Raw genomic sequence first — 17,211 nt, 5'->3', positions numbered from 1 at the left:
ATCAAAGGGAAAAAGGCATTGATTACAGCTGAGAGAAAAGCTCAATGGTTTTAAGGGAAGGAATTGTGAGAGTTGTTTTTTAATTCAGGCTGCTAAAAACTCATCAGAATTATATTCTAGAAAGAGGAAGGATAAAGATAAAAAAGGAGCCTTTCAGACCTACCTCACTAACAAAGCATGTTAGAAATGATCAAAAACTGCATATGAATTACATCTTGCACAGATAAGACACAGGAGAGAGCTTAATTAAATAAGTTTATTGTCTAACGTTTACAGTTGTTACACTGCCACTGTAAAGTGCGACAACATAAATAAGTTTTCAGCAGGAACTCCTCGTTCCCCCCCTTTCCCTTCGACGAACACTGCTTTAGGAACCAGGCCTTGCTCTTCAGACTCACAAAAGCGAAGTGGACATGAAGTTCCAGTGGCACAGTTTTCACAAGTACATGTTTAAACAAAGCTCCTGGGCTGACTTGCTAGCATGACGGCAGCTACCGTGCCGTCTCACAGGAGGCCCAGGCAAGACACGGAAGGGCCCGAGGCCCGGCGACGCAGCAAATCTGCCGCAGAACCAGTTCACAGGTGACGTGAGTGTCAGTCTCCGGTAAAATGTTTGCTTGTCCACCCTCACAGCTAAGAGAAAGGTGCCTGGGTGGAGGCACCACGAAGGAGTAAGGAGTGTGGAGTTCAATGATGGGGAAATGCAAGTTAAAAAAGTGTAAAAAAAAAAAAAGAATGTAAAATACCAGCTACAAATAAATTTTGTCAAGAATACTGGCACGTGGCAATCTGAACTCAGATTTTATTTCTTCCTATTAAGGACAGGGAAATAAATTTAACATTTTAATGCTGTGTGCAAAAATGTTTACCGATATCAAACTGATACATTTTACCATCTCACTGTAGTGTTTGAACAGCAAGGTAGATGAATTGGTTTCCAGCATTACAGGCAACACTAGATAATACTTAAACAAGATAATGTAAACTTTATTCTTAAGGCAGCTGGTACTAATGCTGCGCACAGGCACTGCTCAATGCCCGTTACAGTAATGGGACACGTAGCACTTTAAAACAAGTAAAAATAAAATAGCATTATTGGACTAAACGACGCGTGTTGTCAAAATACTTTCCCTTTCACACAAACCATGAAATATTTGGACATCTAGAAAAATAATGCACCTACTCCTCCAACTTCAGCCTGTTCTTTTACAAATATTTCAAAATACTGATAAATAATAGTGACTGCAAGCAGAATGCCAGTGCCGGACCCAATGGCTCCTAGAAAGTCAGCCAATACTGAAAGGGCACCAATGCACAAACCACCAAACGCGGCTGCTGTAGGGATATACCTGTACCAACGGAAAAAAGAGAAAAAAAGAAAGTACTCATAATCATGAATTTTCATCCAAGGATTCTAACAATACACCTACTACTGAAACAACCAACTAGAATATCGAGCAACAAATTTAACGTTGCAAATGCAACTCTGCCATTAGCTCTTACTATCTTCCATATTTGCACAAAGTAGAAACTAAAATAAATATTCACTGATAGGAAAGCTGTGTGAATAACTGAACGCTGGCAAAGCTTTTCAGTTAAAAGTATAAAAGTATACGCACGCTATGCAACCTCCACAGGACCAAGAATAACTGCTTTGACTTAAATATGTAGGGATAAGTCTATCTTTCAATATAGATCTGCAGGCTTTGCAATACTGCACAAAATACTGCTTTTGTAGTGTCATCTTAGTTCAGTAACGGTAACTTAAACACCTGTAAAAATCAAGGTATCTTCCTTTTACAAACATGGAAGAGATTCAACCCAAATTCCCTCATTATGCCACTTAAACAAAAGACACCACAGGTTAATCTCTTACCTACACCTTCTGCGTTACTATGAAAGGCGACAGCTGAATGGGAAGAATCTTGACATTTGAGTGAAAAGAGCTTTTTCCGAGAGTATCTGCTCCAGCTGACACCTCCCCAGCACTCTGAACCGCCCAGTACAGCAGCACCGCTGGAAGTCAGCCTTTCCTTACCTGTTAAGCTCGTGAACCATTGAAGTATCCCTGTGGCCTCTCATCACCATTTGCTGTTCTTTGAGTTGCTTGGCAACCTGCAAAAAACATAACTTTATGAAACTGCTGCGGTGTTTCATAGTCACCCAATATTTAGTCAGAGTAATAACTGATCAATTAGTAGCTAGTCAGTTCTAAATTAGAGGCAGGGTTTGAAAACATTTAGGCACGTTTATCAGAACACCTACATCTTTTGCTGATGACCCAGACACCTCAATCCAAGTCTTTGAGAAGAATGCACAGGATCCCAACATAAATATTATATACACTATTACATGGACAGGATCCTCAAATATTGCACCCATGGATTCTGGAGGGGACAAGTAGTAGCACAGGCCACCAACAGGGTAAGAGCGAGCAGGGCCACCACCACTGACATCCTGTGAGAGGGGAAGAAAAAGGCAATTAGCTATTTCTCACAGATCTCTCGCATTCCCATCCTGTATTTAAAGAGGAATTCCTCTTCAATGTTTAAAACAGCTTTTAAATACAAATGTTAAAAAGTAAGTCTTCCAGTTTTCTGCTTCTTAAATACCAAAGTTTCACAACGAAGTAACATATACATATAATTTTGTGCAGTTAAAAAAAATGGTAAAATACTTACTGCCCACTGTCCTAATAAGTTCACCAAGAAGTTGCCACTAAAACGAACAGACAACATCTGGGAAATGACATAGAGGTTCGAAACTAAGGCAGACTGCAGAATGATGGGAATGTTGGAGGTATAAAAGAGCTTGATAGGATAGCTACTGTACTGTCCACGATACCGTGCAGACTTGATAGGTAAATCAACACGAAATCCCTACGGGAAAGAACACAAATGCACCAAGCTTATTTCCAAGACACAAGGTATTCCTAGTATGCCTAAAAGCTGTTCCTGACCACAGAGTTCTTGCTATTAAACAAGGAGTGCAAGGTCTGAGACAGGCTTTCTGCTAGGCTAGATTACAAATTTTAAGGATTTATAAAAGTGTTACTGCTTGGTTGTATTACATTCTTTTTACATAAACATTATTCTCATCTGCTAAATAATAGGGTTTGATAAAAGCCTTTAATGGCTTTTAACTTAACTAGCCAGTTACCAGCAGACTTGTGTGTGGCAAGCCCAGCCTTCTGTTTTCTGGGGCAGGCTCCTACCTGAGTAGACCCAAGAAATGCCACATAGATTTGAAAACCAGATAATTATTTTTTTTTGCCAGCACTCTGACTTAACAGCTTTTTTTAAAAAAAAAAAAAAATCACCATATGGATCTCCTTTAGTGTCCATTTTAGTAAATACTTAAATTTAAAAAGGAACACTAGCAAAGTATTTCAAGAAAATTAGGGAAAAAACAGTAAGCTATGCATTAATTACATGGTTGTTTTCTAGAACAAATCTGTATCATGCACACCCAAAGAAGCAAGGTTCTTAAAAGAATACCTTTGGACAGAGCTAAAGTCAACTATAAATATCAAGTATATCATTTGTGTGATACGACCACTGCAGTTCCAGAATCCAGTTTTAGTGAAAATACTCTCATAGAGTGTATGGCATTTAATGGAATGTGAGATTACATCACTGCCCGAGTACGTCTGGCTATAAAATTTAACAGCTGTACTGTCACAGATGTATGTTACAGAAATAACAATATTGAAATAAAGAGAGGTCCTTACTCAAAGCCAAACTACTTCAGTTACTCTAGTTTAACTTTTACATTTTTTCCCAATGACTGCAGTGTCTAGGGTCCATGCACTTCTACCTATGCAGTTGCAGAGCTACTACGAGGAATTTCTCAGTTTACCTGAAAATATATGACTACAGCAAATACAAATACTGTAGCAATCAGATTCATGAGATTGGGCAAATTCTGTCGGTAAAAAGCCTCCCGCAAAGCCCGGACTTTGTCAGTTCGTGTAGCCAGAAGATGAAATAATGCAATCACAGCACCCTCAAACTCTGTTCCTGCACGAAGAAAAAAAGTAAAAGAATTTTTAATCTGTAAATTAAAAACACTTTAAAAAATAGTATCTTTCTTTTGAAAATTTTAAGAATGACACATATAAAATCAGATATAATAGGACGTAAATCTTGTTACAACAAATATATCACAATATGGTATTCTGGTTTAGCTTATAGAATGTAGAATAATCTACCAAAACATTATTCCTGGTTAAAAAACAAACAAAAAAAACCCCAAGTCACACACATGATAGAATACTCTTTTTCTTTCTTTTTGGGGGCAGGAAGATGATTGGAAGAAATAATAAACGAGGAGAAAAATAGCTTTAGAAAAGCAGTAATAAACGCAATAGACAGAACGACTAAAAATCAGGTGAAAATGAAAGCAAACTAAAAACATGGCTCAGGATTTCAAATATATGCATTAAACTAGTTAACTGCTTGATGCAAACAGGCTGTATGGTAGCTTGGTATTTCTAGGGTCTGAGGACAACCCGATGTCAAAGACTGGCTGAGAAAAGAACAGATGGTAGTTTTTGAAGAATCAAACCAGCTTAAAGTAGTTTGAGGCACCAACTATAAAAGTATCCTATAGCCACCAACAACAGTTGGATCATAAACAACTCCTCTGAACATACAGAATTTCTTATCTTCTCTATTTCTATCGACTAAATGATGCTAAAACAAGACTATGTCGGTTTGGAAATCCAAAAATCTTCAGTCAAGGGCTTCAAGTCCCTTTTTAACTTCCGCAATTCAGATCAGCAAAGGCAAACTTGTAGGTTATTGATCTTTACATAAGTCAGACAACATTTTCATCTTCAATGTTAGAAAATTGACTTTAGAAGTTAATCAACACACATTAAAACATTTTTTTTAATATCCCTCCAATAAACACCTGAGAGTTTACATATAGTATACGTCCACTGAAACACGTTGTAACTAATTGTAATTGCACACGTACCTCTGCCAGTGTTGATGGTAGTGGGACTAAAAGCCTTCCAGACAATGGTTTCACAGATATTGGTAGCAATAAACAGGGAAATACCAGACCCTAAGCCATAACCTTTCTGTAGCAACTCATCTAACAGCAACACAATCAAACCAGCAACAAACAGCTGTGGGAAAAGAAACAAAACTGAGCAAAAACAAGAATAAATCAAGTCAAGAATTGTGTATTAATTCCCTGCTTCAGTATTTTCATCATGTTGGAGAGTGATCATTAAGTTTTTCATCTAAAATATCATTCATGCAGTATTTTTGCCCTCTCACGTACAAATGCTTGTGCATCTCACCTGGCAATGATCTCTCTGACTTTTCAACACTGACGCTAGCAAACAGATTACTCAGTAAGCCCTTTTTTCAAAAAAGTGTTTAAGTTTGTGCATTTACTGCTTTGTGTTACAGGATAATGTCTCAAAGCTGCATCTGTGCCATTTAGTGAGAAGTCCTCCATGATACTCAACAGCAGCTACTGCTTTCAAAGTCTACTAATACCTGTATCTTGAATCAAACAGCCACTCCTATCTGAAACATTTTTGGTATTAACTATCCCAACTTTCTCCTCCTTTATGGAATATTTAGAATTTCTCATATATAGACAGACAGATATAAAGGATGATGCTTTACAGCATTAAAAATAAATAAATAAATGGCAACCAGACATAGAAAGGTTTTTCCTTCCAGCTACGCTGCATCTAACCAGCCTCAGTTACACACAGAATAGCTCATTACAAACCTGAATTATAATAAGAAGGCAAATTCCAGCACCCATTTCAGCAGGATCTCCATACATTCCAGTCATAACATACACAATGGCTTGCCCAATGGTAATAATCATCCCAAATACTAAAACAAGAGAGAAAGCAAATCCTTTAAAAAAATCTGCTGAAATCACCTACCAAAGAAATCTCACATCTAGTATCACTTAGGCAGGCTGCTTTCCCAAGAATAAAAATATGCTTATTAATTTTAATTGGAGCAGTGCTTACATTTCTGAGCACCATTGAACAAGGCTCTGTCTTTTGGAGTATCACCAACTTCAATGATCTTCGCTCCAGCTAGCAGCTGCATGATCAAACCAGATGTCACAATGGGCGAGATACCTAATTCCATCAAAGTACCTAAACAGGAAGGAAAATTAATACAATTGCCATTCAAGCATCTCCCCTACAGAATTATACTCTGAGGATATTAGGTCTGTTGAAAGGTTTCTGACCTATAAGGAACATTTTTCATAACGCTTCTGTTGTGGTTTAACCCGGAAGGCAGGCAAAGAGCCGCTCGCTCACTCCCCCTGTCCCCCTCAGTGGGATGGGGGAGAGAATTGGAAAAGAAAAGTAATATTCGTCGACTGAGATAAAGACAGTTTAATAGAACAGAAAAGGAAGGGAGAATAATAATAATAATAATGATGATAGAATATACAAAATAAGCGATGCACAATACAATTGCTCACCACCCACTGACCGATGCCCAGTCAGTTCCTGAGCAGTTGTCACCGCTCCCTGGCCAACTCCCCCCAGTTTATATACTGAGCATGACATCATATGGTATGGAATACCCCACTGGCCAGCTGGGTCAGCTGTCCTGGCTATGCTCCCTCCCAGCTTCTTGGGCACCTGGCAGAGCATGGGAAGCTGAAAAGTCCTTGACTAGGGTAAACACTACTTAGCAGCAACTAAAACATCAGTGTGTTATCAACATTCTTCTCATACTAAATCCAAAACACAGCACTATGCCAGCTACTACGAAGAAAATTAACTCTATCCCAGCCGAAACCAGGACAGTTTCAAACATGTATATTCCAGTACAAGTATGATCAAAACAGACTGTTATCTCCTCACAGAAGAAGGCTGCTGTGTTAAAATCTGTAATGTTGAAGGCAGCATGAGAAACCTATGTAGCTTTTCACTTCAAGTATTTTTGTGAAACCATGCCAACACTAAAGGTCAATGCGCGCTGAAGCTCAGCTTTTTGGCATATCATATCAAGGAACCTTTCACTGGAAAGCATCTTGTCCCTGGTTGTTTACTCTGTCAGTGCTTCAACTGTCACATTTTCCAAAAGTTTAGTTTTGAAGACCACAAGGAAGATGCTGCAGATCCACAGTGGCTGAAAACACCACTGTTGGAATCCCTGACTCTAGTTAAGAGCACAGAAGCTTAGGATTAAACTAGTTCTTAACAAAACAAACACATGTCATTAAGATGTTCTACTCTGCCAATTCACCTACTAGCGCAATGTCACCGAGGTATCAACTTCCAACTGTATACAACTCAAACAGGGCGATATAACTCCATTTCCCCCTTTTTTGGAGGAAGTATCATTCTGCATTTCTCTTTTCCCATATATCAGTTATTTATTCAGAAACTGCTTCCGGCAACTTCTGCCAGTAATTTATTCAGAAACTTTGAGTTACATGTGCTGCTTAATACCACCATTGGCTGCCCCTTCCCTCTTACAGTATAAGGAAAAAGTGACTATCCGTTCCCTATCCGCTTTTTTCCAGAGATGAGGACTTAAAAGACATTTGGGTTACACACATTTCATGGCAATTTTATTTTTTAGGATCTCTTTCTATAGATTAATATCTACCTTAGACTCTCCCTGGTGCCTTTTCCCAAGCGTTTTTTTTTTTCCAGTTACACTACATCCTTTGTGGCATGGTAGATTAGAACTGCATGCAATATTCAATTTGTGGCACCTTACAGATTTATACAGACATTTCTTCTGCTCTTTTCAACTAGTTCTTAAGCCATTAGGTCTTCCCTTATATCCCACAATAGCTTAATTTCCTGAAGAGCCTTTAGTAAGTAATCTGAATTTAACAAAGGGTTTTTCAGCACCTCCCCTATTGCCTGGAGTCTTCATTTCTGCCTAACTAACAGAGTCCTCATTTCAGTTCTAATTTTTAAAAATGTTAAGCATTATTACACTATTTTTTTTTTCCAGTGTTTTCCCTGCTATCAAAACGTAAAACATGAGAGCATTGAAGTCATTATTATAACGTGGTTCTTTCATACTTGCATCCTACTTGCTGTTCAGTACTATGTTAAATATCATGTCATCTCTCTACTTCTCCAACAGCAACAAAATTAGGATGTCAAAAACTTTAGTCTTGACCTCACATCCTCCAATGACATCCAGTCAGTTGACTTAGGCGTAAATTAACTTCCCCACTTGGGCTTTTTGTTGCCTTTACAGTCTCTCTAGTCTTTTCTTGGCCACTGTTATCATTCTGTCTGGGTAGGGGGTAGCATATTGCCACACACTGCTAGTGAGACACAGAATTTTTACATGCACATTCTGCAGTAGAGTTTGGAACAGCTAACTTATTTACCTTAATTTATTATCTTCACCGGTGTGACAAAATTTGCCATTCCTAAATAATTTGTACCTTCACATTAGAGGGTTCCATTGATTTTCTTACTTCCAGCCAATTTTCTATGATAGAGATGAGGTCAGTGTCCTCATGTCAGGTCACCCATCTTAAGTTTTAGACTTCTAGCATTAGTTTAAGTCTTCTTACACATTTGGTTGGAACACACTTGTCTATTCTAAAATAAGTTAGTTTGGCTTTGCTAAACTATAAGCCTCATCATCTCTGCCCTTAGCTTTCCCACCTATAAAATTACTCATCCATAATGTTGCCAAAATACTATGAGGCATAACTGACTTGCACACATAAGGTATTTTCTAGCCAACACTCTCATACTGCATATTAGTGCTGCTCATAAGTGGTGGGGCAGAAGATTCCCCGTCCCTTATATCAATCAGAAAGAGACAGCTCTACAATTCAAAACAGAATCATCCCAAAACTTGAGAATCAAGATCAATCTCATCTGCATGTCAAAGGAAACCCCTATTCCTAAGATGAAGAACTCCTCAAGTATCAGTGAATTTTAATTACATCTGTGTTAAGAACTTCACAAAGTGTTTCAACATAACATCTGGGTTGTATGAAATTTAACAGCCAACCATTTTTCTCCTGGTCTGTTTATACCGCTACAAAACAGAGAAAGGAATAATCTACTAACCTCTGTTTGACGCAAGAATGACTCGCATCCAATAGAATGGATCTGCAGAATCTGATGACATGATTCCAAACAAAGGTATCTGTCGAAGTGCACATCGGTATTAAGCAGATATACAAAGAAAGCTTGCATTAATCCAAAAATCTTAACGTGTAATGATTTAATTGTTATATTGTTCAATATAATTTATACCAACTTTTTTTAAAATTAAACCAGAGCATACAATAACAGATATACCGACACCATCTATTTTAGTCCTCCAACTGGGGTATGACTCAGAGGACTAAACTATGTAAACTAAGACCCTCTCCTACCGGAAAAAGCAGAAACCCCTAGAAAGAAGAGTCAGGGCACATAAACCAGATTACTGAAGTTGAAGATGTAAATGCCTGACATATGCAGTTCTGGAGTACTATAACCCCCCAAAAGAACAGAAAAAGCGTAATATAAATAGGTTAGCCACCACAAATCATTAAAAGAATGGGGAAAAATATTAGATGATATTCCACCACTTATTTCACCAAAATTTTTGCAGCAATTTTGAGTTAAAAAAAAAAAAAGAAGAGGGAAAACTATAGCAAAACATCTTTGAGAAGACAGAAGAAAGCAGTTGTTGTTGTTTTTTTTAAACGGTCCTAAATAGAATTTCTTTGCAGTACAAATTAAAGATACAGCATAAACTAAAATGTAAATATCTTCCTCCAGCAAGTTTAAATATTCAAATTCTACAGCTGAGAATATGTTTTAAAATATCCCATATGAAACTGTCAAAGTTAGCCAAGTTTATACAAAACCTCCAATGTTCTATATGTCAATACTGAGGGATTTTGAGCTCTTTAAAACTCCTCTTAATCACAAAAGCAGTAGACGAGGAATCCAAGCAATCTCACAGATTAATTCCTGAAAACACTAGTCTATACCATCTGATTTCCTATTCAACTACTATAATCTTTTGTATAGATTCAAAATCTTAATTACGCATATATCCAGCAGCTAGGAAACACAGATAAACTACATGTTCTTCTAGCTCTAGTATTATTCCCACCTCCTCCTTCCAAAAGACCAGGTAGGTACAAGAGCTGGGTTTTAGCCTTTCAACAGTCCTTCAGAGTGGTAAACAAACATTATTGAACTACTGCTCCAGAGTCTGGAATGGGTAAGTTAATAAACCTAACCCAAAAAGCCTGATTCTGAAGATGTACAGTTCATTTTAAATGTTCTAAGAGATCTAAAAGTTCTAAAAAGTACATATTAAGTAATACATGGATTCTCATTTTCTGCAATATCTAAGTATTCTTTAAAAAACAAACAACACTATCTGTTTACAACCCAGGTACAGGTTCTAGGAATTCCTGCAACTGTGAGTAATAAAGATCACGTAAATGTTTACAAAGACCTGTGTTTTGGAGGGGTTTTAGCTAACATCTTTGCCAGTATATTGACAAAAAAACAAGTTCTAAATGTCAACTTAAACACCTCAGAAAAACATTTTTCTGCAATCTTTACAACCCATCAGCTTGTTCAACAGAAATCAGGTAAAAACAGTCACTTTTTTCACTTTCAAACTTGTTACTGCTAAAATTTATATTTATCTATGAACAGAGGGTAAAGAACTCATAATATTGCTCAGTTTGTTTAGACTACTCAATGAATAATTACCTTGGCTGTTTACCCTGCAGCCAGTATCATCATTTGATAGGACCTTTCATATAACAAGAAAAAACATTATGTATTTTAGACTAAATAGAAAGCATTAGTTTCTGAGAACATAATCAATAATAAAAACTATTTGAGAGAATCAGATTTCTTTAACTGAACTTTAAATACCTAACCATAAAAATACATAACTGAAACTGGCAGGTCAACATGAAACAAGAACTTCTCATAGTTTTAGCATTCTATTTTAGATGTACAGAACGCACACTTTCTGAAACACAGAAAACATCAATACCTACCTGGCAGCACACTAAGAAAATGAAGAGCGTGATAGCCGTCCATAGTACCTTCTCTCTGAACTGGATCTACAGAACAGATCGTAGAGATGAATGTGTTCATTGTATGTAGAATTTTCACTGTACTCTCACATTAGTACTAAATGCTCTATCATTCAGAATTAAATGCGAAGATATTGAACTAGAAGGCATCATTTCTCATTAGAATTTATTTTTAATGGGATTTCAGATTTTATAGAGACACAGTCATGGGCTTCTCTGTAGTCAAAGAAAACTTATAAGGGATCTGGCAGACAGCATAGCTGACATTCAGTCAATAGAATATATTTTACATATAGTATTCTAATACAGTGGGTATTTACAGAGAAGCAACAGTATGGCTAAAAACATGGACGTACCAGAACAAACATGAAAGATTAATGCAAAAAAAATTATCTTCAGTGATCAGTGCTCTAGGCTTCAACAGATTGGAGGCACTGTTTTGTAAGGTTGGAAGTTGTTAAACTAAAGCACTATAAAGTTTTTAAAGAGATTTAACCACTATGAAGACAAGTGATAAAAATTAGAAGAACCATGAGTTTTGGACAGCAATTAAAAATATTTAGAATTAAGTTCTTCAAAGGGTGCTAGAGGAAGCTTAAATTCACCACTATGTTCATGGACACAGACCACAAAATAATTTTTAAAGACTTTTTTTTCCCCTCCAAAGTATTTTTATCGATGTAGATTATATATTACTTTAAAAAGAATGTCAGATCAATGATCATTAGTCACTAATACATTGAAGAGAATCTCAGGGTCACAACATTTGAGGCAACTGTAACTAGTGCCCGGTGCAAGAAGAGAAGAATCACAAGATTTAAGTTCAAACCAGAGGATTACTCAAAGCACGAGACAGAAAGAAATGCACTTGAAGAGACCAGAGAGAGCTAAGATGCAGTGTTATGTTCAAGTTCCCACCTCTCCTCCATGGACCGTAAACATTAGGATAAGTGTGTTCACTGTAGGCAAGAGTACAGCAGCTACTAAAACGTGACATGAACTAACATGTAAGATAGATACAGCGGAAATACTAGCTCTCTGCCTCCAACCACTGAATCTGCCTGTAGAGAAGTAACAAGAAAAAGGATTAGTGCCTGGTTCTATAGGTACTGAACACCCTACAAACCAATGCAGCAGCACAGCTTCTCAAGCAAAAGAAAACCCAGAAGTAGTCTGTATCTTTATAAGTGAAATCATGCACTTACTTAGAAGTAAAGTAATCCCAGTAATTTAATTTATTTCCTGATACTGCCTCACTCTTTTAAAAGAGGCCAGATGCTAAAAATACTTATAGTACAAAGTTAAAAAAAGAAAAATAGTGACAGCAGCAAATAAATCCAAACAGTATCTTGTGTTAGACTTTATGCAGTGCTGACCCACTTTACCAAGTGCTGTTTGAATTCTACAATTCAGATTTTAAGTACAGACTTCTAAAAAGAAAAATGCTTAACCAAATTATCTCTGCAACCCAACAGTTAACCTTAGCTTCTGAGGTATCAGTCAAGCTCTACAATTGCTCTGGGTCTCTCTGTAACTGCGGTGAATATGAGCATTAGAAAAATTCTGCATCACCCAAACCACAGTTATTCACAAGGAAAACAGTCTCTATGATTCAAAAAGACAAAAAAGAAAAAAGAGGCATCCGAATCCATATGCCAGGAACAGCAAAATATAGACTGGTACCAAAATATTCCAGTCACAAATGATAACAAGCACAGGGACAGTACATTTCATCATCTTATCTGATTCAATTGGACATTTTAATCCTTTGACATTTTTCTTAAAACTTGTGAAAATGAAGGGACTTAAGCATCATCTTCTTGGTGTTCTGAACAGCGTGTTCTACTTAGAAAAATCTGTGCATATGAGGGAAATATGAACCGATACAACTAACTACAAAAAGTAGCAATTGCTTCTGTTTATCAAGGTGGCCAAAACACAAAAGCAACACTCCCTAGTGACAGAAAAAGTCCACTTCCCTCATCAACCATAACGGCAAAATGATTCAGTGAGGGCCCAACTGAATCAAAACTTCATCTTTGCTTAACAATCAATACAAGTTTAGAAAAAGAAATCTATTTTCTCTATTTTGTTATCTTCATTTGTTGTCCTGGCCTTAACCAACCCACTAAAACCATTACTAATGATGTCTGCCAGCGACAGCTTGCAAGAAAACAATAAATAACAAAGAATTACAGTAATATAGAATGAACTAGGTCAGTTGATAGACTACACACAAGCAAGGAACATAACTTAAAACAGTCAAAGGGCTCTTCAGTCTAGGAAAGATATTCCCAATTATATTTTCACTTCAAATTTGTACAAAGCTGACAACTAGCAGTCATTGCCTAGACAGCGACCTAGATAGTAATAAAGACAAAGTGACCCAAATAGCGAGGACAGGGATCTTGGCACCCCTCTGGGCATCCTTCACCTGCTGATGGAGGACGTGGGCAGACTGAGCCCCTCTTCCTCTCCGGCAAATAGAAAGGGAGGAGGAAAAAACCAAGAGAAAAATCACAACTGTCGATGAGCTTTACAGAAACATCAATATGTATAAATTTATCTTAGCTTCCTCTTCCCATCCACTTCACCAGACAAAAATGGGATGGATATAACAACTAATCACAGATATGCCATAAATCAGCACCAGAAGATTGCACGAAGGTTCACCAGTGCAGAAACAAAGATGGGTTCCTTCCACCCAGATCTGGTGCATCCAAATCTTAGCACAGGGTCTGGCTCTGGAAATTCCTGCTCTGAAGATGCCTTTGTCTGACCTAAATAATTTGTTTGGAAACCTGTCCCAAGAGGGAAAGATGCTGGAAAGCAACAAGGAAAGACAGATGGAGCAAAGAGCCAGGGGATAAATCCCAATCTTTTTAAAAATCAATTCCAGAGGGGAATAATCAGCAGTTTTTACTGTGTCTTCTCCATTCAATCCAGCAGGCTCAGCTATGGTTACTGGCACAAACATCTCTGCATCCAGTCTTAAACTTCGGAAATCTCTCATCAACAACATTGTCTCAGATGGTGATGTTCCCAGCTATGCATTTCCTTTTAGGAATATAAAAATCAACATTTAGCTCTTAAGGAATTTTCATGCCAGTCATGACAATGAGTATTAAGTAAATTTGTTACTCTAATTAGAACCTTTGTCATCTAGGTGATATGTGCTTGCTTGAGTTTTGGAAGTAAAAAACGGTGGGTTGGTTTTTTTTTGACAAGGCAGGTCTCTTTCTGATCTGTAGAAATTAACTAATTTTAATCTAGAAAATGTTCCAAGACATGGGAGGAGTTTCTAGGGCTAGGGGAATAGAGAGATCAGCTGTAAATGAACTCAGTTCACTGACTTCAGAACAAAGAGAAGTATCACATCCAGTAGGTGAACAGGGAGCAATTACCTGAACTATATCACAGATCACTTTCCCACTTCATTAAGGTGAATCACAGCTATGGGAGTAGGAAATATTTTGTGGGAAAGGAAGAACTAAATTTGTGGTTCCTCAGTTACAGCGCAAGCCTTTTCAAAGTAATATATAAGCCAGCTCACAGCCCAGAGTTGTGACCAGTACTCAAAGCCAACAGTAGTATCCACAGGTAAAAAAAAGCTTGAAAACTCTGTTCTAGTATATGAAAATAGATTCAATCATATGGAGCTGAAACTAAATAAACCTAGTCTAGAGATGAGACTTTTTAAAAAAAATTAGTTAGCATAATTACCAAGTGGAACAACTTATCAGAAGGCTTTTAAGAATTCATCATCATGGTAATCTTCTACCTTAACATGGACTCCCCCTCCTCCAAAGAATACGTCCTACTTTAGGGCCCACTGTCTGTATTTATATTGAAGTGTGAACTTGAATATCACAATATTCTCTTATCTTTGAGCCAATAAAAGTAAGAACATAATGTGGCACTCACTTTTCTCTCCGGTTTCTGGATTTCAGGTAACACTGCACAGAATGGCTTAATAACTTCTAAAAATTTTACTGTTCCAGAAAAACACACACACACACAAAAGAAGAGAGAAAAATATATTAATGAACCTTTATGAATTTACAAAACTTCATACAACTTTATTTAACTTCTAGGGGAAAAAATAAAGTGTAAGTAACACTTTATAAGTGAATTATTTCATCAACACACACTCTAATTCAATGTCTGAAAACTAATGCCCTGTTCTTAAAACAGTTGAAAACAAGGCAAAAATGTGGAAAAGAATTCTTGTTCTAATCAGATTTGGCCCATCCTTTTTTCCACAGCTGGAATCATTTTAGATGAGAAGCAGCACTGTATATATTACCACAAGTGAACTAAATTGTATTCCATCTAAAAATAAATGACCTAGTATCAGTCTGTCCTAGTTAAACACAGAAGCAAAGGATATTGACATCAAAAAGTATCCATGTAGAGATTATATTGTGTTTTACATAAGTATTTCACTGAGAAAATAATTCAGTCACTAAAATATGTTTAAAAATTGTGATTTAAATCCCTGCAACACTTATTATGGTCAGAACTTTGGCAGATTTTATTTTAACTTTCATACATCTCTCTATGCTTTTAAAAGAAACTGTGAAGAAAAGCTTAACAGTTTGAGCTCTTTTTCTGGGAAGGAAAAAAAAAAAGAAAATCAAAGCACATGTGCTTGGTGGAGAATTTGTCCTCCAAAACTTGTACATTATTCCCAGCCCCAACACATTCGGATAGCCACAGAAAACAATCATCAAAGAAATGCATTTATTATACTGCAAGCCAAGGTAAGTAACATTTTGGTCGAAATGCACGTTTACTTTTACACTTTGCTGTGACATATTTCTCCTTTATTTATTCCAAGCCCTCAGACAGCTCATCAGAAGATGCATCTTGCTCCATAAAAGGCGGCACGGCTCCCGCGTTAAAATATTAAGGCCAGAGGGAAAAAAGATAACCCAGCACAAAGCGGTGCCAAGCGGTGACTCGTCTCTGCCCGACAGCAAGGAAACTTGCTCGGGAGGAGGGTGCTCCGCTGCCGCCGCCTCCCCGGCCTGCCTGGGACGGGCACCTCAGGCACGCCGCCACCTCAGCCCGGCGACCGGCCACGTCCTCCCCTCACGCAGGCAGCGATCCCGCTCCCCAGGACCGCCGCCCCCGGGCCCGCTCCCCGGGCCGCCCCCCGCCCGCAGAACGGCGCCGTCCGTACTCACTGCCCATGGCGGCGGCGGGGCCGGCCGCCTGCCTCAGCCGCTGTCACCGCCGCTCCTCTCCGCCGCCGGCCGGCGCCGTCACGTGACGCCGGCCGCAGGGCCCCATCCCCTTCCGCGCAGGCATCGCTCCGGACGACTCTCTCTGCCCTGAGGGGACGGCGCTACCGACGCGGCGGGGAAAAGCTACATCGCCCCCCGCCAACGGCTCACCGAACGCCGCCCCGCTCCCTTCCCCGAGGCGAGGGGAACGGGATCCGCGGCGGGGGGAGGAATAATCGCCGCTAGGGGCGGATCAGGCTATCAGCGGACAGCCTCAGCCGCGAAGGACCCGCGGCGGCCGCGCTCCCAGAATGCTCTGCGCGCTGTGAGGGGGCTGTTCCCGCCCATGGGCAGGCACAGCACCGCCTCAGCGACGCCTTGAGGGAAGATGGGCGGGAACAGCGCCCTCCACACCAGCAAAACTAACTCTCTGATTTCGCTTTGGCTTGTATGGAAGGGGGAAAATATCTCCTCCTCACTCTGAATCGCAGCCGTGCTCGGATCTTATTAGTCTTCAGGGGTTTTGAATAGGTTTCCTTGATGATGTTGACACAGTAGTATCGATTGGAAAAGCACAGATTTAGTGCTTTGGCACCGCTGTGTTTTACTAGTACCCCAATCCACCCATACTGAGGAGTGATAATTTGACAGGTAATCTGATAATTTGATAAAATCACAGGTCTGTGGGTGAAGTGAACCCGGCAACGGAGACTGACTGGGAATGGGTATCATCAAAACAGGTATCATAGCTTCTTCAGAGCTCTCAGTTACAATAGGCAGTGGTCTGTAAAATGAGGGTTATCAGAATTTATTGCAGGATTTATATATGATCATTTAAAATAATATTTATTCTTTCTGAGTAACTCATCCTATGCATAGGCTTGTATTCTTCCTGTTTTAGGCGAAGTTACCAAGAAAGAATATGAGACGCATGAAG

General features: G+C 38.7%; 1 protein-coding gene across 6 annotated transcripts; it reads right to left on the bottom strand.

Annotated features, from left to right (window-relative positions):
- Positions 1 to 242: 242 nt before the first annotated feature.
- Positions 243 to 16,551, bottom strand: SEC61A2 (SEC61 translocon subunit alpha 2). Of its 6 annotated transcripts, none has more exons than XM_075143531.1 (13): positions 16,232 to 16,351; positions 14,971 to 15,038; positions 13,970 to 14,103; positions 11,008 to 11,073; positions 9,056 to 9,134; positions 6,008 to 6,139; positions 5,755 to 5,864; positions 4,981 to 5,134; positions 3,859 to 4,019; positions 2,682 to 2,879; positions 2,266 to 2,457; positions 2,039 to 2,115; positions 243 to 1,349 (listed from the first exon to the last, which is right to left on the bottom strand). In XM_075143531.1, the coding sequence occupies exons 3-13, from the start codon at positions 14,066 to 14,068 to the stop codon at positions 1,163 to 1,165; spliced, it is 1,455 nt and encodes a 484-aa protein (XP_074999632.1). In that variant the 5' UTR covers positions 14,069 to 14,103; positions 14,971 to 15,038; positions 16,232 to 16,351; the 3' UTR covers positions 243 to 1,162. The 6 variants fall into 6 exon arrangements, with proteins under 6 accessions (XP_074999632.1, XP_074999624.1, XP_074999641.1 ...); XM_075143523.1 differs by having other exon boundaries at positions 16,236 to 16,351; XM_075143540.1 differs by lacking the exon at positions 16,232 to 16,351 and adding an exon at positions 15,843 to 16,184.
- Positions 16,552 to 17,211: the final 660 nt, after the last annotated feature.

Source organism: Calonectris borealis, chromosome 1 (assembly GCF_964195595.1).
Source record: "Calonectris borealis chromosome 1, bCalBor7.hap1.2, whole genome shotgun sequence".
Classification (NCBI taxonomy): Eukaryota; Metazoa; Chordata; class Aves; order Procellariiformes; family Procellariidae; genus Calonectris; species Calonectris borealis.
Note: the sequence above shows the minus strand (reverse complement) of the source record. Positions and strands in the feature narration are given on the sequence as shown.

Bases quoted from the DNA above. Each gene is read 5' to 3' on its own strand.
- SEC61A2 (XM_075143531.1), bottom strand. From the start codon at position 14,068: ATGTTGTTGATGAGAGATTTCCGAAGTTTAAGACTGGATGCAGAGATG. The intron at 6,140-9,055 runs GTTAGTAGATTA...CTTCCTGTTTAG, and splicing joins CATTCTTGCGTCAAACAGAG to GTACTTTGATGGAATTAGGT. The intron at 5,135-5,754 runs GTTTGTAATGAG...CTTTTCCCACAG, and splicing joins GCCTTCTTATTATAATTCAG to CTGTTTGTTGCTGGTTTGAT.